General features: G+C 42.8%; 1 protein-coding gene across 1 annotated transcript in view; it reads left to right on the plus strand.

The window, feature by feature from the left end:
• Window positions 1–24,326, plus strand: part of T265_03295 (hypothetical protein) — a gene marked incomplete at both ends in the record, with an annotated part of 26,433 nt that extends 2,107 nt beyond the window's left edge. Inside the window, 4 exons of the mRNA XM_009167741.1 lie at window positions 5,169–5,352; window positions 11,232–11,271; window positions 21,687–21,739; window positions 24,165–24,326. Of these exons, the coding sequence (XP_009166005.1) occupies window positions 5,169–5,352; window positions 11,232–11,271; window positions 21,687–21,739; window positions 24,165–24,326 (439 nt within the window). The remainder of the gene's footprint in view (window positions 1–5,168; window positions 5,353–11,231; window positions 11,272–21,686; window positions 21,740–24,164) is intronic.
• Between the last annotated feature and the right edge of the window lie 744 nt (window positions 24,327–25,070).

Consider the following 25,070-nt stretch of genomic DNA (forward strand, 5'->3'; position numbering starts at 1 on the left):
TCTTTGTGCGATCATTCGTTTTTCGAATTCACTGTGAGTCACCTGATACGTCACTGTCGACGGGGTCATCACGACAGATTCATGACAGAGACTTGGGTCGACCGACCTCAATGACAAGTATCAGTCAGCTAGAGGGCATATGTCCAGGCAACTGAGATCACAAATTCATGCCGCCGACTAAATCACTTCCGTGCAAGTAGCCTGATTTCGTTTGCCTGCCTCGCTGCGTAGAGAGAGTAAATGGGGTCGGCTGATGGCACCACATGACGGTCAATTTAGCATAAAAATGTTCGTATTCGTCCAGTTCGTGGTTGCACGCGGGCCAAAATAGTGTCCGGACGCTCGAACCAAGACAGGCAGACGATACGTCTCATCAGTCTTGACCACTAGAAAGCAATGGTTAATGTACGGCTACCAAAGTAGCCCGACTTCTAAGCGACAAGTCACGAGTTGTTCTCGTCCTCAACCAAGAGGGGCGAAACACTGCGTTTATCAGAGCCATGTCCACTGAACAGCTCTACGTACAAGAGGCTGTTAGTGTCCCACAAACATCTTCCAACGCGAAAAGCGGACGAGCAGAGTGTCACTCAACGGAAGTGGCCAGTCTCTTTACGACGTGTTTTACGACCATACATGGGATAGTCGCGCTACTCCTACACTATTTACTTCGGGAGAACTCAACTGAACCGTGTGCAACAGTGGAAACTGGGGTATATATTGGTAGTGCTGAACTATTGATCTGTTCGCCAAGTTTGACTATTGACTTGCAAACGTTTTGTCAGCATACGAGCAAACATCGTCAATGCGTAACACTTTGGTCCACTGTTGTTCTCTTCCTATGGATGTCCACGCCACAACAGGAAAAGAGTAGTCCAAGTAGGTATATAAGGTCAGTGCTGTTACTATTTTAAAAATAAAGAGTGGGCATGTGAACGTTGATCGATATCGTATCCGAACGATCCCCACAGTTTCCAAAGACTTCGAATTCCACAACGACCAGTGCTGTCAAATATAAGCTGAACATGGGCGACTGCAGACGCTGTCCGTTTATTTATGAATCATGTGTCATCAAAGCTGTGCGAAATGTTGGATTTAATGTACCTATGTCATTAATAGAAACTTTTCATATGGTTCCAAAGATTATAGAAAGACTTGCTTACCCCAAAGCTAGCGTCCATGGTGCCTGGTTTGTACTTCAGCCTTCCGTTAACATCTCACGCGAGAATGCGTGACCACACTCCACAAGTATCAGGCGGTGTTGGCCGCAAGCAGTTGCGTGGCAATCGATGTGATTGTATCTCCTAATAAGTATTTCACAGTGAAGGCGTTTGTGTGGATGCAGTGATGCCAACGGTGTGTAAATAGCTAGATTTGTTGTCGTCTTCGAGTCTGTAGATCATGAAAGAACAAAATAGGTGGACGAACTCGAAGACTCCCGTTACTAACTCTTAGCCGGCCCAAGCGTAATGACATTGTGGCTCTATATTGAACAACGAAATACTGCTGGTTTCTTCACGTTCCAGTGTAGTAGGCGCCTTCCTCAAAAAGAAAAGTGTTCTTAGTAACATATATTCGATTAATCGGGCGAAATTCATCGTATCCGAGAGGTCGATCTTAACATCTTCTCCAACTTCGAAATTTTTCCAAATGCACTAGAATTATGTTCGTTTAACAAAGTTTGACCGAATATTCAAAGTTGCGTGAGCGGCAGTCAAACTCAAAATTGGTTGACTTCCACAGATAAGAAATATATGCACAACTAAACAGTCAAACAAAGATATGCCCAACGATGGTTGTTTTTACTAATACTATTAGGATAAGGCAACGTGCTGCGATCTTTTCTCGTTGAAGTCCCCACCTGCTTTAATCGGTTCCGAGATCTTTCAAGTACCAGCGACATCAAAATTCCTGTCCACTTTTTGTCAGTGGTTTATCACCGAAAACTGCAGGCTTTCAGATTGCTGATCATTTGGTTCCCTAGTGGGGAAACTTACCGATATCACTATTTTCTTTACTGCTACCATGGTACCTACTTTGATTTCGTGTTTAAAATTTTCCCCATAGCCTTACGAACGATTGAGCTCACCTGTAGAACAGGTTTTTCTGAAATGTGGCACTGCATTAATATTGCCTGTGAGCGAAAAAAATCGCCAGTCTTTGAAGTCGAACTCCTGGACAGTAGTCTTCAAGTCGCATTTACTTTACCTCTCGAATTTTATTTTGAAACTGAGCCTAGAAAAGTTAAAATATACTTCCATCACCAGAGCTTTCTGCTACACGGAACTGTTATGCAGCTACACCGAGTTCGTTGTAATGAATGGGTTAATGACTAAAGCATAAAACTTGCACCGGTGTTCCGGGTGATAGCGCCACGCATATTGCAACGGTACCCAAAAATTCCTAACTGCGCTTTTGTGGGACGTATCAGAGCTTCTTGTGATTCAACTATCGCTGAGTATGATTTCGCTATCTTTGGACCAAATGAATTTACAGCAGTTATCTGAAGGATATGTGAGCTTGCTGGTTCCAGATTAATCATGTGGGTTTACACCGAAAGTAGAAGTTGAAAATATGCGACAGGCTATCATCATCACCAACTTTATGGCGTAAAAATCGATCAGCCTCACTTCACACCGGCTTGAATTAACATAGCAGGATGATGATTTAAATTATATTGACTGCTTATGCAAATACTATGAATGCAGCCGAAAAGTCAGGCACTGAGATGCAAGGTTTATTGCTGGTACCGATGTATACAAACAGTTGGTCCACTGAACAGAGCGGTGGGGTATCACTGTCAGCGTGTGACGTGAGTGCTCAGCTGATGAAACGTCTGTTCGGCAAGTAACCAATACCGGTTACTTGGTTTCTTGTTCTATTCTGCGGTAGTTTTGTCCGTTGAATGTGTTTTAGAGTTCGCGTGCAAACTTCCGGTTTCCTGGGAAACTAGCTGCACTTTTCTACTGCCCAGATTACCGTAAATTTTTCAGGTACACGCCGTGACCTGTGTTCAAATTCGCAATGAAGTGGGCCTATATGGTGAAGTATGACACAGGTGTGAATATACTCACGTGTTTCCCACGCTTCCCTTTTAGGATGTGCTGTATGGTCTGCGATGTTTTCAGTCAGTTGGGAGATGGTTGGAATCCCTCAAGAAGCAAACATTTCGGAGAAATTTGATAACTGCTCGATGACGTAATTGCCGTTCAACTACTCTCTTCTGACGCAAAAGTTTCTTCGGATCAAGTAAATAACTTACCCGGCTGTCCGAGTTTTAGAGTAGGCAGAAAACCAAAAGGCAAAACCTCCTGCGAATAGTCCATTTATGCAAAGCTGAATGTTAGTTAAAATCTCTTGCTGGTCAATGTGGATGACTGACACTTACGATTGATGGGTTGGGGGAAATCGGGTTTTGTACCCTGTTCTCCCAGAGTGGAACACTTTAGTTGAATATCACACGGGGATGTCGCTCATAAGTTTTATGCATTTGTCTGGATTAGTATACTCTATGACAGCTGGGATGATTGAGTCGATTTTAGTTGCCTTGGGCTTGGCAATTTAAACCCATACCGTCTTAAGGCAACTGAATTCGTCCGAGAGATGCTAAACCCCTACCAGTGTCCCTGAAGTTGGCTGGCAGTGTTTTTAGGTGCGAAGAAGATTGCGAGGAGTGATTTCACCCAATTGAGTGCAGTTCAGTTAGTAAGTCGCGAGTAGGGCATGTGACAAATCGCTGCATCATATGCGCCTCTAGGCAGCGCATTATGTATGCATTGCGTAAACACCGAATTCATGGAAATATTAACCGAATGGATTTTTAGGAGAATGTTGGCAGCTCTGGTAGCATAGCTAGTCGTTGGCTCATTCGCTGAATTGGGCAACTTGGGTACAAACGTTTGATTAGCAGTCGAAATGACGCTATTAGTACGCTGTTACAGAGCGGAACAGTGCCGTGCAGTGCCTCCGTTGCTATGCTCTGAGTGACGATCCATGTGTATCAATAAACACGCTGCTAGTCAGAGCTGATTTTGAGGTACGATTGGTTATTCGGTCGAGAGTTTCTATTGGTTGGTCTGTTATCCTCTGTCCTGACTGGCCGGTTACCACGCGACCCTTGACCTGGGCCTCCCTTGCTGTCGTCGGGGCTCGAGTGACCTCTGTTCTTGATCTCCATGGTCTTCACTTTGTGACCTTCGTTGACATGACTCCTAGATAGCTCCTGTTTCTTGCTCTATTAATCCTAAATTCAACTTTCTCCGCGCATTCCGATCGAGGAGTTGGTCTTTTGCACCTGGTAGTGCACAAATTGAAAATGATTCAAAAATTTTATCATTGAAATCCATTGGTAGAATACCATGTTTCCCGAAAATTCCCTTCTGTGTCTCGTGCCTCCGCATGCAAGGTTTTCACGTCTTCCAGATCGACTTTGTGATCTTCGTTTTCTTTAATGGGGGTTAGGCATAGAAAGTCATGTCCTCTGAAGGCCACACTGTGTTCTTTTGTTCGTGTACACAGTTTCTCTCGGTTTGTTCAAAATAGGACTCGTTGTAGTTGATGCAAGGAATTTGATACACCATGTTCCCCCTATTGTTTTTGGCGACGTTGTCCCTTTTTCCTGAAATCAGTAACCGTAAAGTGATATTCGGCATGTGGAATAAACTGTTTCTTTTTTGACCCAATCATCATCTGACATTTTTTTACTATCCATCATCTGGCAATATTTGAATAGAGGGCTCACTTCCTCCTTCCTTAACTCTGTGGTCCTGCCCCGACTTCTAGAATAGGGTTTCAATGCGACTTTTTTTGTGGTCCATTGGATGGTATCCGTTGTAGTTCAGTATATGATCCGTATGTGACCCTTTCTGGTTTACTAGCACAGAGTGAAAGAGTCCCACAGTGTTTCCGTTCACTAAACCTTCAGGAACGGTAGCTAGTAGTTCTTTTCCGGTTGGATTGTGAAACTGATATCCTTAAACGTAACGGTGAAAAGTTCGTGTGTATTGTGAAACGAACCTCATCTCATGGTGACGAAAGCGTAGATCTGCCGTTTCGGACTGTTGGTTAGTAGTATCACGCGCTCTAATTTCTGCACTGTCGATTCAGTGGTAAATCGTCCTGATGTTGTTGATACCTATCGGTGTTGAGATATTGGTCCATCAAAACTAAAGTATGCATTCATGGTTCCGGGTTCGAATTAGTCCAAAGTTATTGTGTGGAGACGGAATGAGCCAAGTGGTTAGAGCATTACTGACCGGACCGGAAGGTCCGCGGTTCGAACCTGACCTCTGCCTCTCGACTTCCCCTGTTTACGCTTGGGCAACCTGGCAGTATCCCAGCCCTCGTGCCTCCTTCGTGTGGCATGGCAGCTAGGCACCGAAAGGGTGCTACAGCTGAATGATTTATTGTTTTTATTTAAAGTTATTGCGTCATTTTTTCCGGTGAGGATGTGGTTGACTGAACTGGGTAGTGATGTGACATCAAGCCACTACATGATTTTTTTCTTCTTCAACCTCTGAAAACATCTTTTTCAGGCAGCTTTTACTGTTGTGCTTGATTACCAAACACTAAAGTCCTTTGGCTTTCGCATTTTTGTAGTTTTTTTGTTATTACTACCATCATGTTGCTAATCCCAGATATAATCCACACTACAATTTTAATTGGGAATTCGTCCAGTAAGTGAAGCCAAACCATGCTGAAAAGCCCAGGAGCATTGTACAGCTGTGTCGTCCCTATTTGGAATCATCTGCCGTATGAAATGCCAACAGGAAGATCTCAACTTTGCTCACAATATCATCGATCTATAATGAGTTCAGAGTAAGAATACTTCACAAGTTGAGTGAGACTCCCGTCCGGGAAGCCGTCACTCAAGGAGACAATCAACGTGACCATTTGTTGTGGTTTCTCTGATTGAAGGATGAGTGACGTTCTACCCTGTTCAACTGTCAATTCGTCACACTGCTGATCGAGCGCACTTGGCCAAACAGCTAATTGCCCAACGTACTAGTCATGGAATCAGAACTCCCCGGCGTCATGCGAGATATACATTGTCGATGATTTCCAATAAGGAGAAAACAGCTGTACAGTAGTGCTTTTTCGGAATTTCATGATAGACTGGGTTCTCTGACAGGACGAAAACTCCAAATCTCAGCACGCTATAATCTATCGAGAACTCCCCTTATCCAGCTCTGTTCTGATACCTACGCAACCTAAAACCAACTCATTTCCATTCGTCAGAACTCCTGGTGCATTTCGCGTGGTGTATCGCGATACCACAGAGCGATAAGGTTAATGTCCTGACGATATCTGTCATTTTACATCTCATGTGTATGATGGCGATGGTCTGTTTTTTATCGCTGTCTCACGTACGTAATTCCACTGATGCGTGACTATGCTTAAGATGAACAAAACAGATTGGTCTATTAGTCGTATACCTGACAATTACTCGTGACTAGACGTTTCTCAGTGGCCGTGGGACCGTGGAGTAAATCTAACTTATTTCGCAGTTTTGGAATACATACATGAACTTTCGCTCCGTTGGATCTTAAGGCGGTCAGTATAGTCTGCATACAATCAAAAGCCGACAGACGGCAAGCATTCGCCTATAACAAACTGACATGTACCTTTCTCAGTTAGACAAACATGTGCAATCGATAACCTATTTACACAGTGAACTAATAGGAACGGATACGCGTTGGATCTAATTGGGTTTTCAAAGTTAAACCTACCGCATGTGGAAGCTAATTTCAGTTTTTGGATATTCACATTCTTACTGAGCGCAGGGAGAGTTCCGCTGCGGGATACTGGTGAGTCTTCAAGAGGGTAGCCAATAGGTATTTTGCTTACAATACAGCAAACCGAGACCGTTCCAAATTTAGTGGGTTACAGTGTGATCCCCCAATCTGTCTTTCCGTTTCAATTCAGATTGTCGACCTGGTACTATAATGGTGTAAATTTTGGTCTCTTGCAGACTAACAGGAGACTTCGTTTGATTTCTATGCTCACACTTTGCTCCAAGCTTCTTGACAAAAGCAGATATCCGTTCGGTTATCCTTTATTCTCTGCAAGTAGGTGTTTTTGTGCCTACTTCCTGAAAAATGGCCGAACGCTTTCAGGTTCGGTTCACAGATTCCGCCTTGAAAATCGCAGGGGGTACTGCTGTAGCTTCTCAAAGCCTAAAGCTACCCCTAGTCTTTGTCTTATCGTGAATTCGTGATCAAAGGTTTGTTTCGTTGTGATTCCAATTGAGTTTTCTCTCTCTGAAGGGTTATTTACCCGACAAATCTGTCAACCACAGCTTAGTATAAATTCTTTCCGCAGGAGAGGGCGAAATTCCCTTCGTTCGAGGTCTCTTCTATCATGTCTGAAGAAATTCTGCGCAAAAATTAGATATTGCTCCTATTCGTCGCGCATGGATATTTAGCGTGATTCGTAATGGTGTTGAGCAGTTAAGTTCTTTGTGACACAGGGCACGCGCGATCGATGGGGCGCTGGGCAGTAGCAGTGTTAGTCGGGTATGACTTGTACCGAATAGTGCAAGCACGGTATCTGCTAACAGTGTTGTGTGCATCACTTAGGCACGATCCCGAAGTGTCCGTCAACCTTATATCCTCCTTAAACCCTATTTGTAAGAGATTACTAGGATACCCTCGTAATTTAGCCGAAAACTCCGCCTACCCAATTAGTCCCAAGAAGGGTGGAACTGATAATGGCTTGTCAAAGAGTTTTGAGCAACCTCAACTGTAGTGTTCCTTCAAGAATCTTGGACAATGTAGACTCTGATTCATTGATTTTGAATGAATACTTTTCAATATACTTACATTTGATGTTTCTCAAGAAAGGCGATAAGTTTAGGAAACGAAGCAGTTCGAAATGCAGAACACTTTTTGTAAAAGCTACCAATAATTCGTCTGGTTGTCGTTGTTGTGCGCTCTTTACCTCAACTTTTACGGTTTATTCTAGTTTCTCCCTGCATGAAAGCAACTCATACAGTCCACGCGTGAGCACATGATCATCCAAGCAACACAACTTAAAAGCTGTTTATACATCAAAGGCCGCATTCCCCGGAACCAGTTTGACTCGTACCCTAGAAGACCCAAACTTCCCAAGTAACTCCACGTAGTGTTGGCGAGACCGGTGCTTCGGGCATGATCGAAAGGATCCATCGATTAGAACTTTTTAAATCATTGATCATAGTCAGTACGATGATGCACCAGGGAAGGCACAACTTCACTTCGCCATATTTTAAGTTCTCTTGAATGTGCCTTTTGTAGGTCGTTTCCATGGAGTTGACAGTTCAGCGGTTGACTTGTGGCATCTTGGGATTGTCGTCTAAAGTGAACCTTGCGTTGTTTCAACAACATTACTGGTATTCAATTATGTGGCTATCATGTGGGCAATTGTTAGTTTTTTTATGTCCCCGTTTGCATTACGATATGATTTACATGCTCAAATATAATTTCTGACGTTAACCACCTGGCTACGCTATTCTCGGTAGCAGCTACTTTGGGAGGTAGCCTCTCTTATAATGGCGAAAAAATCTGAGACCAGTGTCTGCTTAGAGGATAATCTCCTAAAGGGCAACACCACGTTTTGAAAATTTCCAAGATCAGAAAGTGAATAGGGAAGATGGCTGCGCAACATGTGTTTGAAATTGTGACACCGTTGAATATAAGTGGACGTTTGGGGTCTATTCTGAATTGGACGTCATCACCTGATACACTACCGAAGGAATGCACCATGCAGCAGCACCACCGATATGTAGAAAATTCAGAGTCACTTACTAGAAGCCAGCCGTTTTCTGGCCATCTACCTGAAGGATAACCTTTCTTGACAGAGCACCTTTCAAAACGAAAGGCACAAGATTGTAGAAATATTTCGTGCCACTCTACCCTCTTCAACTAACGATCTGCATGATCCAATCCCCTTTCAAGGTGGACCGGCTCACTAGGAACAAATTTTTACACATAAATCAGCGCGTAGTGGACCAGTCCAACAACAGCAGGAAACATTTGGATAAAGGCATGATAGGTTCTACAGACTGCGCCAAACAGTCACAAAACCTTAATCTACAAAGGCCGATTAAAATCGACACACCATGCTCACCGTTCCCAAAGTTACTATCGCAGCTAAATGAATATAACAGGTCATGAATCGTTCAGCTGCAACACCCTTCCGGTGCCTAGCTGCCATGCCACCAGGAGTGAGCACGAGGGCTGCGATAATACCAGGTTGCCCAACCCTAGACAGAACGAGTCGAGATGTAGAGGTCGGGTACGAACCACGGACCCTTCGGTTAGTAAATTAGCGCTCCAACCACTGAGCCATCTCGCCCCAACGGATCATGAAAGCATATGGTGAGTGTTTTCTTGTGGGTCCCGATTAATAAGGAGTACCTGCAATTAACGGGAGCCTAAATTAAACTGCCAGAATCATAGATTTGCTGTGTTGTGCATGTCTTGCGAAAAAATTGGTAATAGCGACAAATTTTATGCCCTAAAGACGCGGTTACGTACGAATCACTGAACAATCAAGAGTTTCATTAATTTCGGGAAAAAACTGATTTTTTTACAAATACACTCATTTGTCTACCGATCCAGCTTTCAAGACAGACTCACCTGAACTCCGGCTGGATCCCTCGTTTATAATGTTTTTTTAAACAAATGAATGTGCTGCACCAGGCCACCTCATGTTTCAATTGGCATGATATTCGTGATATCGCAATACATTGTACAGACGTAACAGGACACTCCTAAAGTTGCTGAAAACCCTCCGAAAATGAATACCATAGGGGAGAGATTCAGCTGGTTTCCAGGCAAGTCTGCCATGGAAAACAAATTGGTAAAGCGAATGAGTTTACTTGTCAAATTTCATGCAATTTGGGTTCAAATGGAACATGAGGTTGACGGGAACTCTGGAACTGCACCTAATAAATGAGACCTAAGAAATCCAAAACCGGTCGTGTGCTATCGTAGAGTTTTCAGCTACCTTATGAGTAGGGTGTTACATCAATATGGTGACTCATGTTTTATGATCATACTGACAGCCTCCTCTGGGATCCGAACTAGTCACAGAATATTTCCACCTTATCAGCGACTCAGTGTGGCACATCAATGCACTGAAGGCAGCAACATCCAACAGCTGTAACAATATGGCCTAGTTGCATGGCCATACATGATTATCTGGAACCGACAATATCCATTTCGACTTTTTGTTGCTAAAGTAACTTATAACAAACCCCTCCTTTCTGGAGACTTTCACTTCTTCCCTCAGTCCTGCCCGGATTTCTCATCTGTGTCGTGCCACACAGTGATGTTTCTGAGCTTTCTTACTGTCCCGTATAATGTCTTGGCAATTTTTCTGATACTGAGCTGTGGGTTGGTAGATTACCTATCCTCTGTGACACCAAAATAAGCTGTTTGTCGGGCACCACATAACGAACAAACTGGTCGTTTTTGCCTGCAATACGGGCGCTATTCAGAGAGATCAAATGAAATGTAGATATGACCCAAAATTATCGGGTTACTTGGCCATGTGAAGCATGAGTGTCTCTTCATGAAACGAAATATAAGAAGTTTGGAAGGAGGACTAGTCCTTCCAGAAAGTCGTCACTTGGCGGGCCACTGAGCTTGCTTAAGATTCAGTAACTTTGAAAATCGTCTCAAGTGGACAATTTTATCAGTCTAATGTTAAGGGGTTGAGAAGTTTCAGTTTATCAACGCCGAGGACCAGGAATCTGAGTTGGTTTTGATAAGGTCAGAGACAACACTAAGGAGTGTACAGCCACCCACTGGGCTTGTTAGTGTTTCATCCATATATTTCATTTCTTAGCAGAAAAGGAAAGGTTAACTTGGGCAAAGATGTTTTCTAGCGTCCAAATAAATTTTAATTAAAATCTTGGAAGACATCTTTCAGGAAGATACATAAGAAAATTAGGCAAGGGTTTATTTTGGAAAAGTATTAAACAAACGTAACTCAAAAGGTTACCAAGATCCATTGCCCTTCCCAGAGTCTGAAAAATTGATGCAAGATTCCGAGATGACCCCGCTTGAAGACGTTTTCTTCTTCACCTGCACTTCCTTTGCTACTGGGACTCAGATAGAAGTTCGACTACAAACCGTTTGACTGAATCAGTTGTTTTTCAACAGCCCATTCTCATTAAGAACCTAGATAGAGCATGTCGCTCCTCAAACTCGATGCCAGATGACATTGATTCTTCTCCCTTCTCATTACAGCGCCAATTTCTGAAGTTTCCCAATATGCCAACACTTTCAGGTGAGTAGTTTTAGTAGTTTAACCAAAATTTGAATTTTATTTCAGCTAAAATAAGTCAGACTTCATTTTGACCAAGAAGAACCGATATAAACTTTTCGGCATTTAACAAGCACAAAAAAGCAAAGATGTAGCCTAGAAACAATAGGAAAATTTGTTGCAAATACGTTAAGGTTCTGTTAAGAGAAATGGGTCATTTTCATCTCTTCTTATCACGAGTCAAACATAAAAATTACCCTGACGATAAAATCGTCCTAAGTTCGATAATGGGAAAACTGAATTTGATTTCGGCCTACAGCCCGTGTCAAAAATAATGGTTTGCCTGCAGATATCGGATGGCATGATGCATATATCAGTTTGGCACTACTAAATCAGTCAGGAGGTCAAATTAGTAAATTTACATTGAGTACAGTGTGTAGTTTACCGTCATGAAATTTTGAACAAGGACAAACAGCAACCTTGAAAAAGATGAGATCAGCGGACAGATCAATGCGAGTCACTCGATCATCGATGACGATGTGTTTCAGTGTCCATCAACTTATTTTCCCTTGAGAAACACTTTCAGTAGACTGCTTAGATTATCTGATCCAAGATGGATTACTCATAATAGCGCCAAAACTATCCTGCATCTTAAACTGCTCTTCAAATGTTTAAAACCTTATCATAGGGGTAGCTTATCCTAAAGAATACTTATACGAGTGATCAACCGGTGGTAGACCTAATATGTGAACTGAAAGTTATTTTCAGAATATGTATCACTCAATGCGGAAATCTGCATAGGATCTAAAAAGCGAACATCACAGGACATATAAAATGCCTTTCGTTCTTAATGTTACATTGCTGAATGAAAAGACGACCCCTTCAGTCTTTAACGTCAGCTAACAGGTCCAATAACGCATGCGACCACTCGCACAATAGTCAGATGCTGTGGGCTATTGACGGAAAACAACCTTGTTGAAAAAAATAAGTTTTAAGCTTTCTCGTCTGCGAAAAATGCTCCTCTCTGCTGGTGCAATATTGAACTCAGTATGACATGAGACGATTGTACTCAGTACATATTTTTCTCTTCATTTTGGAAGCGCCATCTCATTGGCGAGACCAGCAGACAAGATCACATCGACGAACCAGTCACGTGAGGATTTACTGAATAGTCAAAACCCGCTGCACTATCGATCGGCTGAATGGTGGGTGGGCCCATCAACAGGGATAGATGAAGAGCGACGAGATTTACTCCACTGCCTAATACACGTCTGCTGAATACATGAGTCATACAAATTATTAATCAGCTTCAATCTTCTCTACTGGGCAGGCAGGAGAGAACCGAGCAACCTATAAAATAAAATAGCGTTTCTTTTTCCATCCTGTACTATTCACAAAAATCCGCGCTGCGATGGAATTATGGTCTCATGTTTTTCACCAAACTACGGATTGCGATTAACGTTTCAACGTCAGAACGATGCAATTATCAAGTTGACAATGAGTTATGGTGGACATTCTAATAAACCTAAAACCTTCCAGTTAGGTCAGTTTGGGAAACAGCTGAAGTCAGTCTGAGATTAACGAATCTATTAGTTTAGTGAGTGTTTATTCACTCACTAGTGTTGAACGAAGATATAATATGTGTCGATTAAAAAAAGACAACTGAAAAGATTTTGGTAGACTCACAAAACATGCTCAGTTATTTTCCTCAAAAGGTAATAAAACTAAAAGACTTGAAACGTTGGTTTCAATTCAGCCCGAAACAAAGCTTCAACTACAATTTGCTGGAAAATATAGTTTAAAATTGGTTGGTGCGTATCGGCTTCTTTATGTCTAGCCTATTTCCCATGCAAGTTTGATACTTACATAAGTCCCAACAAGCGCTTGAGTACTTCAAACTTGACATACTGTTTCTGTTCCATTCAAGTCGCAGAAGAAAACGATCTGTTCCTGCAGAACCACCTTCCTGTCTTCCTCGTGGTCTTCGGTCTTTGCGTCCTAGTTTTTTCTATCAGTCTCGCACTGACCTGTAGAAAAAGCAAACATCAACATTACGTCCCCCTCAGAAGACGGCGATCAATGCATTTACCGTCAGTCGTCTGATCGTCTGGAAGGAAGACACAGACCTTTGATGACGTAAGTTTACCGATTTCTCGTTCACGCCGTTTCGCTTCAATTTGTAGCAGGTTTTCCGGGATAACTATCCTTTACATGCAATAGACACCGTTTAAGTTCGCTTAAACTGCTTGCTATGTCCGGTCATCGCTTAGCTAGAGATTCTGTTCAAAACGAAGCTAAGATGAATTAAGGCTAATGAAACGACAGTTGCTACTCATTGCAAAGGTTTAGATGGCAGTTGTGAATACTGGACAAAGCAGAATCACCTCGATTCTCCTTCAGTTTATAAGCATTCTAAGGAATATCGTAGTCTCGTGACCTGCTCAAGGGCAGTTTATCGTTGCTTTCTACTCAACAGAATCTCTCGTTTATGATATCTACAACTGAACTGTGCTGCACACAGACCGTACGGAATCAATATTCACTAAAATTTGCTTCATGAGTAGTCCATCCCCTAAAACTCAGGAAAGTCAAAAAGGGAGTGATGGTCTTTTTACCAGCTTTCTGCTACTTTCCGTAGAAAATTACTTGTAACGCGACGACGGTTGTAGAATACCATAAACGGGAGATTCAGTTGGGTCTCTCATGAAAACCAAATTGATTTGCATATGAGTGTATTTCTCGAAAACAGTGCACTTTGGGTTCAAGTAGATCATAAGGTTGACGGAAGCTCGGGGACTGCGCCTACCTGATGAGCCCCAAGAAGGTCGTGGACTGTCGAAAAGTCTTCAGCGACCCTGTGAGTAGTTTCCTTTACGAAGTGCATCTGTTTTATTTGTCTAGTAGGAGATTCATGTGACGGAAAATTGAGCAGCGGTTTCTTCTAGACCCTTCTTCAAGTTTTTTCAAGAAAAAACTGCAACCACTAAAGCCATTTATTTTTCAACGGTATCGCTTCAGTGGATGCGAGAAAAGAACACTGCACTCAGTAAATAAAATTCACATATTGAATGAAGTGGGCAACCTTTGTTGCTTTTTTGAGGTATGTTCTGCTTATCATCACCAACATTTTGACAGGGGACATTTTTGAATCGAACAAGTGACAGTGTATGCATAGTGAGAGAATAAAAAACAATGTTTATTATTGAAACGTCTGCATGGGGTGTATACGCACATCCATGCTCATGTGCAAACGGTTATTTGAGTTTTTGTTAATTGCAAAGCCCATTGGTCGGCAAGGCGAACGGTGACGCATGTCATCAGTTTACACGGGAAATAGCCAATCACAATGCCTCATTCTCTGGTACATCAGCTGACTTCCAAAAACTGCATTTGTCACTGCAGAACGGTAGGTTTTTAGGTAAACCACGACAAACCGACCTTACCAGTGTTGTTTTTATTTATAAACTAGAACTTTGCCACAATAAGACAACCAAAGTAGTTATTGTTTCTTGGCGCCCAAAATCGAACACACCGCATCATACAATCACCAACTACGTGGGTTTTAATCGGAATAGAGCACTGGAAATGCTGATGAGTCCGTCAGCTCAGCACATCACGCACAGCATATTGTGTACGATTAAACCTGTTTAGCTGATGTCAAAACTGCCACTTTCCATTTATCTTCCAGTCCGTCACATGTCACACCACATGGGCTCAGCAAAATCTGTGATTTTCTAAGGATCTGAGAGCCTAATTTAGTACCGCACAAACTAGTTGTCAGTCTGGCTCAGATTGCTACAAACGAGTGGTCCAACGCAAATAACTTAGTTAAGAGTTATTCTGTTGTGAAATTGGTTATCGTCGGTGGTCCATAAACTACAATAAATCTTCAAAATGTCGGACGAGCTTTCTGATATAATAGAATGGCAAACACCCATTTATTTGATGGCTGAAATGTAGAAATCAAATACGTCACCGACCCATCTGAGATGGAATAAACTAGAGGTAGACTCATTTGCAAATCACTTTGGTTTTCACAATGGATTCAACTGAATCCCCCGTTTATAATATTCCACAACTGAAAGTGCTGCACACAGGCCGCCTCATGTTTCAGTTGGCACGATATTCGAGACATCGCAATATATTTTCATGAGGTTGCTGGAAACTCTTCGACAGCCAACAACCGGCTTCGCCCTTCTTGAGGCTCATCAGGTGGGCGCAGTCCCCGAGCTTCCGTCAACCTTATGATCTACTTGAACCCAAAGTGTACTGTTTTCGAGAAATACACTCATATGCAAATCAATTTGGTTTTCATGAGAGACCCAACTGAATCTCCCGTTTATGGTATTCTACAACCGTCGTCGCGTTACAAGTAATTTTCTACGGAAAGTAGCAGAAAGCTGGTAAAAAGACCATCACTCCCTTTTTGACTTTCCTGAGTTTTAGGGGATGGACTACTCATGAAGCAAATTTTAGTGAATATTGATTCCGTACATCCATTCATTTTGCAAGTAATTAGTGCGTGACATATGAAAAACAGGTGCATCACAAATATTTTGTGAAATTGTTTATCATCAGTAGTTATCATGCTACTTTTACACAAAGTCACTCCACCTCCATCGCCCATCAACCTTTGAATTGGCGTTCTTTCCTAACTGCCAGTCCGTTACATTGTTTTCTACTGATACCATAGCTACCACACTGTATGTGCCACAGATATATCTACGATGTCTTATTGACCAACGCGTGTTGGATTCACACTACAAAGGTCGTGGGTTCGAAACTTCCTGGAATTTCGTGAGATTCCGATTTCTGGTGAAGCTGTGCTGTACAGTGCTTCTCGACTTTTCAGCATAGATTAGTTTCACTTACCGGACAAAGTCTTCAACGAGATGAGAGTAGTGGAAATTTGCTGACTATGCTAATGGGATGGGCACCGAAAACGCGAAACCGAGAGCGAGGTGTCTGCGAAAAACTAGGTTCATACTACAGTGATGCTTGCTTAATGGCATTACGCTGGACACGCAGACCGCTAATGCTGGTGACCTTCAGCTTTACGCAGTAAGGCCTTCTGAAGTACTGTGGTAGTACTCACTTGCCTGGTTACAATAAGAATTGCATTTATGCATCGCAGCCAGTACGGGTGTCGTGCTTTCCGCAATGATGATGATGATGTTGATGACGATGGTGGGAACAATGCACTGGCGTACTTCCAATAGGTCTGGGAATGTACCACTGGCTTCCATCCCGACAACTTCAGCAAACCACTTCAAAATCCTATTCTGTTCATATTTTTCCTCAGCCAATAAGGTTTCAAACGTTAATAGCTAAGTCATTGTTTCTATATGAATAATTCTAGTCCACACTGGAACCGCATGGAATTTCTTCTTCTCGGCTAAATCTAGTCACGAGAAGATGTTTGCATGAAACGGCTGCTGAAAAAAAAATTTTCTCTCACACGCTCTCTGAATTTTCGGCAGAAATGCCCTTTTTTCACTGCACTCCATGGTGCAACCCACGTGAATTCTTTGGGCATTCAACACCATCACACAAAAGAACAATGCAATCCACATTCTTGTTCATATTGGACCCTTAAAATAAACAAGCATCGTGGAATGCATATTTCATTTCGGGGAAAAAATTCAATAGACAATTCAAATTGAGAAGGAATATACTGATGGGTGTCAGACACAGAAGGATCGCCTGTCAACGAGCATACTAACTTTCTTCCATCCCGAAGTTTAAGTTTCAGCCAAACATTTGCACAAATACGTGTTTATCACGTGGGTCGTTCCTTTACAACAATGGTTTTATGTAGAAAGAAACCTGGTGCCCACAATTCATCATCATCCACAGCATGACATTAGTGTTCAATACTGATGCTTCGCAGCCTCCACTTAGTTCTTGGCAAATGAAGTTTGCGACAATATTGTACAGTCATCCCAGAGATCACTTTCGTTCAACCGCCTAAATAACTACTGTTTGTTCTATCGATCGAACTGTGAACTTTGATTCGCGTGGATTGTGATTGTAACTCTGCATTGCCCAAAACTGATTTGCAACGCTAAACTAACAGGCGAAAATGCTGACTAATAAAGCAAAGTAGAGTTGTGGCTCGAAGCCTCACAACCAACCTGATAGTTCAGGTGCTTTATGTTTGCGTTTGTGTACACCTGCGCTGAAGTAATCTTCATATTGACGTGTCATAAGCACGACCGGATCATTTTCCGTACACGCTCCAGAAGAAATTCACAGGGGGCTTTCAGATGCGTGTGGGAGGAGAATTACCCGGCTTGCTCAAAGACAAATTATCTAGTCAACTTAAGATTAAACTTCTCGTTAAATGAAGGGAGAGTATGCATACTTAGATGTTGTTCAGGACCGCTGTTTCCAGGATACATCTTTAAAAATCCCTCTTTTGAAAATTTGTTTGTGCCCTTTTCGGCAGACAACGATGGGACGGAAAATAAGATGGTGAGAAATATATGCTGTGCACATGACTGGATACACAGATGTCTAGCTTCATACACGCTCAGGCTATGAGCATCCACAGCTTGGATCTTGCCAAACAGAAAGGTAAACGTTATTCTCGCTCCATAGCACCTAGGTCTACTTTGTTTTCGACCTGATTAGGAGCATGCCAAATGGACAGTGAAACGCTCACAACCCCCATCAACCTCAGGTTAGCACAGAAGATTTGATGACCACAAGCACTCAACCTAAACCAGGGCTACATGTCTGAACACAGCTGTGACTGTCACGAACAAGTCTTCCAAATATGAATGACTGAACGAGCTAGACTAACTTACTAAGTAACTTGAGTTGGTAAGGTCTGTATCTCTCGGAGATACATCTATGGAGGTAAGCCACTCCCGAAGAACCCCTGTCGGCCAAGCTACTGTATAAGTCCCCCTGAAAAAAGCCATCCTTCAGAAGAGGTAGAGAGCTTTCTCCCTCCACTATTCTCTTTGTGAGTAATGTGGTGCACTGAATCGAGATAAAAGCCAGTGCGAAGACTTAGACCACTTGTTAGCAGTGTACTTCACACGCTCCCTCACAAGCTGTCCAGATAACGTGCACTTTTGCCATGCAGTCCTCCATACATACAGAGGTACATCCAGCGTCTGGTTCAGTCAGTCGTTACAACCTTGTAACCTCTACTGTTTCCCACCGTACAGCCTGACAGCGTTTCTCTGATCAACAACCCATCACTACACGACACTAAACCAACGCTATATATGCTAAGACTAAGCAGTGACATTATCAAGTTTAAGAATCATGTTTCATAATATGGTTTGGCCCTGGTATGTAGAACAAGCGTGGAGTCATACCACGTGACTGCATTGCACAGACAGTTGCACTCTGTCACTATTAGGATAGCCAAACCAGAATAATATCAGCATATCTCTAACCTGATATGCCAGACTGCCAACACACACGAACCACCCCGAATAGATAAAATGGAATAGGTTCGAAAAATTTCACTTACTTGAAAATGGGAACGTGGACAAGGAGAAGCGGATGCAAAAATTCCCATAGATCTGGGCATTAGAGATTCACGGAACGCATCTTGCAACTTGATCAAAATGTGACCCAAAAATTCAAGACTTTTCAACTTAGCTCAGTAGTGGAGCTGGTCAAAGATTGTGCGTATCCGAAGTCGGTTGTTGCATGTGCTCGAATGGCGGAAGAATATATGCCTGATAGCGCTAGTGACTAAAGCTTCAGGCCCATTGCATCAGCTAGCATCTTTCGGAAATCTATCGGGTGAACCTGGGACTGTCAGTTAAAATTGAAAGTCATCTAGTGTGACAAGATGGTATTAGGACTTTAGTGGGACGCCCCCGTAGGATGAACTTCCAACTGGCTGCCCAAGTCATCGCGCGAGATTTCCACCCACCTCCATGTGAATACTATTGGTTGCCGGCTAGACTGATATAGGTAGCCTGAAGTTCTGAAGAGATGCGATCAGCAGAAAGTGTATCATTTTGTCATTGTCCTTCCCCATATTTCTTTCCTGAAAAAAAACGATCGGTGGGAATCCACTTCACGAAAAACCCCTTTCGCGTATACAAGAATGCCTTTTTGACGGTGGATATTTCCTACTCCTGAGCACAGAGGAAAGTTAATCATCAGCTTTGGTCTGGCTAAGATGGAACATTTAAAGCCTAGTGGATAATATGCCTCAGATATTCAGTGCTCTTGCAAATATAGAATGGTTTCAATATGATCAAACTCTAAAATGTTCATAAATTCATATTAATTAGTTTTCATTTACAAACGAGTTACATCTGCACTGTCTACACGGAGTCAAGAAAAAACACGAAATGTACATCTTGCCTACCTGGGATTCATTAAGTGCCGATTTATGAAACGTTGTTTCATCTTGATTTCCAAGCCTTAACAAAACACTCGGTTGGAAGGCTCGAACAGTTGCAAGTGTGTCGAAATATGGATGCAGCCATGTCAAGCTACCAGTTCGTGACAAGAACTAGTTTAGTGATGAATTGTTGTGATAATTTGACGTCTTTTGACATAATAGTTAAACCGCAGGCCTGTGTGTCGGTGAGCTGAACCACCTCTGCGTGGTGTCGAGGAGGTTGGGATTGATCTCATCTGACTGGAACTGTTCTTGGCATGATTTCGAATGAGACGTTTCTCTCTTTCCTCCCATATTCTCCTGTTACTCCTTCGCATCCATCGCTTGCATTCACTTTTTATGTTTGTGACCATGCTCTTCAAAAATAGATGACAATAGTAGTTAAACCGCAGGTCTGTGTGCCAAGTTACGCTTCCAAAGAAAGGTTTTCATATGGGGTTCTGAAGCCGTTCTTTTGTTTGTATATCGGTGAAGGGATGACGTAAATAGAATTAAATGACAAACCTGCAGATTTGTGAGAATATTCGGAGAGCTGAGCAATGCAGTTATCACTTCTGACCTTCCTCCTACAGCTTTTATGGGAATTAACTTATCTGAAGATTGTAAATAGTATCGCGGTGTCAGTTACTTACCCGAGTGAAATAATAAAATTTTTACTGTATTCCTGCTCACCGGTGATAGACGTCCATGAAGAAAGTTCATTAAATTTCAACTACTTTTGGGACAAAGTAATTTCTGTGTGATTTGGTTTAGTTTGGTTTAACTCTGTTCGTCCAAATTGTTAGCAGTCTGAGTAGCCTGAATACTATTGACTTTTGTGACGCGTCATGCGCCCGTGCGTCTGCTTAGAGCTTTGAAGATCAGCAGGAGTCGGTGGTGATAAAAGTGATGCACCAGGCCTTTCGTCCTGGTTGAAGCTCATCAGGTGAATGTACCAGAATCCTGTCGCTTGATGATCACGTACGAATCTCGTGTACGCCGTGTGCCGTTGAGTTCAATGTCCAATTGGTGCGAGGGGCATGATTGTGAGCTGGGGACCTGAACATCAGAACATCGAATCTTGTTACGTCTACCTGACGAGTCTCACGCTTTTCTTCCCTAAGAAACGCGTGGGGCGGTACTGGTTCAGGATTGGTTTCATCTGCTGCATGTTCAGAAAGCCTGAGAACTGAAAACTTTGCTCTAGTTATACCGTGTATGATCGGATAACTCAGCACGGCCAAACACCCATAAAATGAAGATTAATAGAGGAGAATGTCGGTAGCTCAGGTAGCGCAGATGGTCGTTGGCTTGTTCGCTGAGCTGGGCAAGTTGGTTGCAAACGTTTCATCACCAATCGAGGTGACATCATCAGTGCGTAGTTGTGCGTTGTGCACAACCACTAACCCACCGCTACGCACAACTACGCACTGATGATGTCACCTCGATTGGTGATGAAACGTTTGCAACCAACTTGCCCAGCTCAGCGAACAAGCCAACGACCATGAAGATTAATCATACAGCATGACGTATTATAGCTTATAATACATTTTATACATCATAACTATTGCAGCCGTCTCCGCCATATTTCAAAGCCGCCATGACAGTGTCGCTTTATTGCAAAAAATTTAGGTCACACTGTGTATTTAAGTAGTCTCGGCGAGAAATATGAGGTTTAAGCAGACAATACTCTGTCAACCGTCACAATCAGTCAGCATTGTTGACATTTCCAATCTTCCGTAAGAAAAGAGATAATATTGCCCTCGTTTTAGAAAGTAAAATCTTCAGGTTTATTCGCTCATATTAGGATATTTCCGCATTTCCGCACCCCACTGTTTTAAGCATGTATATCCAGGAATTCGCTGCGGTTAGTCGCCTCAGTCTGCGATTTCTCATGCACATGTATGCTTCACAGAATCATAGAGTTCATTTTCCTCTCCTTGCATCAGTTAGGTTAATCAAAGCCCAAGGCTATTTTTAGTTGCCCAGTCGAAGATTTGTCTTGAAACTGTCTTGATTTAGCTGCAGTGAGTTGAATGACCGCAAATTCTACACAAACTTTTTATCCGCTTCCACGCAGATGCACTTCAATCATTGCTTTGGGAGACAGATGACAATCGTTTCGGAGTTTCTGTATGTGTCTACTGAGGTCTTCTCAACCAACAATTGCATAATGTTGCAACTAAGTGTAAATATACTTTGAATTGCTCACCGTTTTGGCTCCCGATATCTTTGTTCTAGGTTTGAAAAACTACTGTTCTCTAAGAAAGCATTTTCTACAGTTGACTCCTCTTTGTGATTTACTTAAGCGACAATCTTCAGGCACGCCTGAGAAGATGAAATGAGATGTAAGCTCTGTTTTTCTAATCAATGAGCAGTCTGTTGTGGAGAGCTCCGACAACCAGTACTCAATAGCTGTGGTATGGTAAAACAGTAGTATGTTCAACTAGACGGGCTTTATGGAGCAATGCAGCAACACTAAAATAGCAGGTTTTTCAACTCATAAAAAGAAGTTACAGAGAAAAGATGGCACCATGTGACTTCAGGTCATAGGTTGCCCACACTTTGTCAATTATCTACCTTAGCAATCACCGACCAGCGGTTGATGTGGGTATGCACAACCTTCCTTACTCAAGAAGCAGCTTGTTCTCACATGGTGAGCACAAAATCACAGTGCGAACTTCGCAGTTATTTTGATCCTTGAGGTATCTTTACTTCCTATGAAACAAAACAAGACAAAAAATCCAGAAGTACTAATGCGCATGTAACAGCTCAAGAGAGTTGTGCTAACAGTCTTCCAGATCAAAGTGACGTTGAGCGGTGTGCTCAACTTGTGTCTACGCAGAACTTTGCGTCACACACTTTCTCTATAGGAAACAATAGCCACAAAAAACTAATGCATCTCTTGTAGCCATAGTTAGCGTCATATGCTCATCTTGTGAAGGTCATTTGTACGGTGCACTCTCCACAACACCGATGTTGAGCCCCACGTTAGCCTGCGTCAGCAAAGGTGAATCTACCAACCCACCCACCCCCCGATGTCTAATGAATACTCAAGGGTGCAACACATGACAGGCCTGAGTGCATTAGCAAAATCCATACTTCCATGGCATTTCAAACAGCTACCACATTGCAAGGAATATCAACGGCATTCGCGACGTCATTTCAGCAGATGGAGAAAATGAATCTACAAACTGAAAGCTTTCGGGTGCCTCGAGGTGCCTCAATGATAAAAGGAGGGTGGTAGGTCCTTGTGGCAGACAGGAACCTACCATGAGTGCTCTGGTCGGTCCAGCCTATATCTTCACTAAGCTGGCGTTATATCTGCTGATTCGTCAGTCTGTGATATCTGTTGCTGACCCGCTCCAGTGTCTAGTTGCCGGAAAAATGACTCACAGAAGGGAACACAACACAACAGTTATATTCCGAACAAGCGAGTGAGTGCGTGCGAGTGAAAAAGTTACAACGGCCCCGCGCCATTTAAAGAGCACTTTCTGACATTGATCCAGGCTGTCTGATAGGCGTTGGTGGACACTCATCAACATCGATTGTGCCTCTATGAAATGCCTGAGCACAGATCATATTCGGTCGTGCTTCTCTGGCGTGCATGGACACTCATCAGCTTTTGCTTTGACTGGCCTGGATGCTTGCCGGCTTTCCTGTTGAGATTTTGGTAGAGCGGTAGGTTTCGGGCATTCTGAGGTTACATTCAGGAGTCTGACCTTCCTGATAGCTGGCAATGTCGCAGCTATGTATCAAGTGGACGCTATGGATGGAAGTTCAGCTTTTCTTAGAGGGCAACTCCAATCAGTTTTTTTTTGGGGGGGGGGGAGTCGAATGCTCGTGGCCTGTTGAGGACAAGTTACCAGAGGAATCTTAGAAGCACGCAAGATTTACTCTATTGGGATGGGAAAAAAATCATTTCTGGACATGCTAGCTCTAACAAAAGGCATGGAGGACGGAGACAAGCAAGGATTTCATAGAAGGATGGAATGCGCACACCACAGACAGCAAACTTTTGTCACCGGACAAACCAATTGCGTTTTAAGCGTTCCTCTAAGCTCACCACTCAGCGCGCTCATGCCAACAATTCGGCAACTAGGAGAACATGTTCTGATGCTTCGAGTTCAGCACAAGAAAAGCTGTCGTATATGTCTGGATTAAAGACAGGATGGAATCGTAAGAAATCGTTCATTTTTCGAATTTTAAATGATATCTAATTATTGCGCTTTTTATCACTATGATTCTCTGTTGACCTAGAGACCTGAAGGGAAAATAACCACCTTTAAAAGGAGCATGTTGCCGAAATGCAACCTGTAAGGAAGGGAAGCTGTTTTTTAACAATAGAGAGCCCACTACCGCTTTCGTCGTTTTTGTGGCTCATCTGGTACATATAACCCCAGAATCTTCACCATCCCAAGTCCCTACTTGAAAACCAGCTTGCACATACCTTGTGATAAACCTTCATTCGCAAATTAGACTGACTTTGGTAGGAGTTCGCATTAATTTATGATACGCATAAAAAACAACGATTGCCATAAAGGAAACTACTCATAAGGTTGCTGAAAATTCTTCGACAGCCCACGACTGGTTTCGTCCTTCTTGGGGCTCATCAGGTAGGCGCAGTCCACGAGTTTCCGTCAACCTCATGTTCTACTTGAACCTAAATTGGACAGTTTTCGAGAGATACACTCTTTTGCGAATCAGTTGCCATATATGAGTCAGTCGGTCAAGTGCAATCCCTCTACCTCATTTTTAAAAGTCTCAAAAATTCCAGGGGCTGTGCTCCTCAGTTCCCTGAGATAATTTATTAAGCCAAGCGACCTATCGTGTCTTTCTTGTAGTTCACTTCATTTAGTGTAGCATTTTACTCCATCATCCCCCGAAAAGCTGCGAATCACTGAACAACAGGGGGTGCCAAGTTCACAATTGTCGTCCATATTTCGTGTTACAGCGCTGAGGCTGTGGCAGAGTGGTGGATATTTTAAAACTGAACATGATTAAGCGGTTCAGGNATCCCCCGAAAAGCTGCGAATCACTGAACAACAGGGGGTGCCAAGTTCACAATTGTCGTCCATATTTCGTGTTACAGCGCTGAGGCTGTGGCGGAGTGGTGGATATTTTAAAACTGAACATGATTAAGCGGTTCAGGCCGGTGTAAAATGTCCCGTCTTTGAAGTTCAGACGATGGTGTTTATGACAGGACGTGGCTAATCAAGCTTATAATACGATGCCGATGAAAAGAAGACTTCCATATGTGTCTACCAGTTGACCCGTTGTTCAAAACAACTTTCTGGGTCCCAATCAATCTCCTTACAGCTCATGCAGTTCTTTTCGCTCGTACATGTCTACCATAACTGTCGAGTAGCCTGCGTATGCCACAGTGAACAGACCAAGTACTTGGTATACATGAGTGATGAACACGGATTCTGACAAGGCACAGATGTAACGCCGAATTACACTA

The sequence above is a fragment of the Opisthorchis viverrini genome (assembly GCF_000715545.1).
Source record: "Opisthorchis viverrini unplaced genomic scaffold opera_v5_47, whole genome shotgun sequence".
Lineage (NCBI taxonomy): Eukaryota > Metazoa > Platyhelminthes > Trematoda > Opisthorchiida > Opisthorchiidae > Opisthorchis > Opisthorchis viverrini.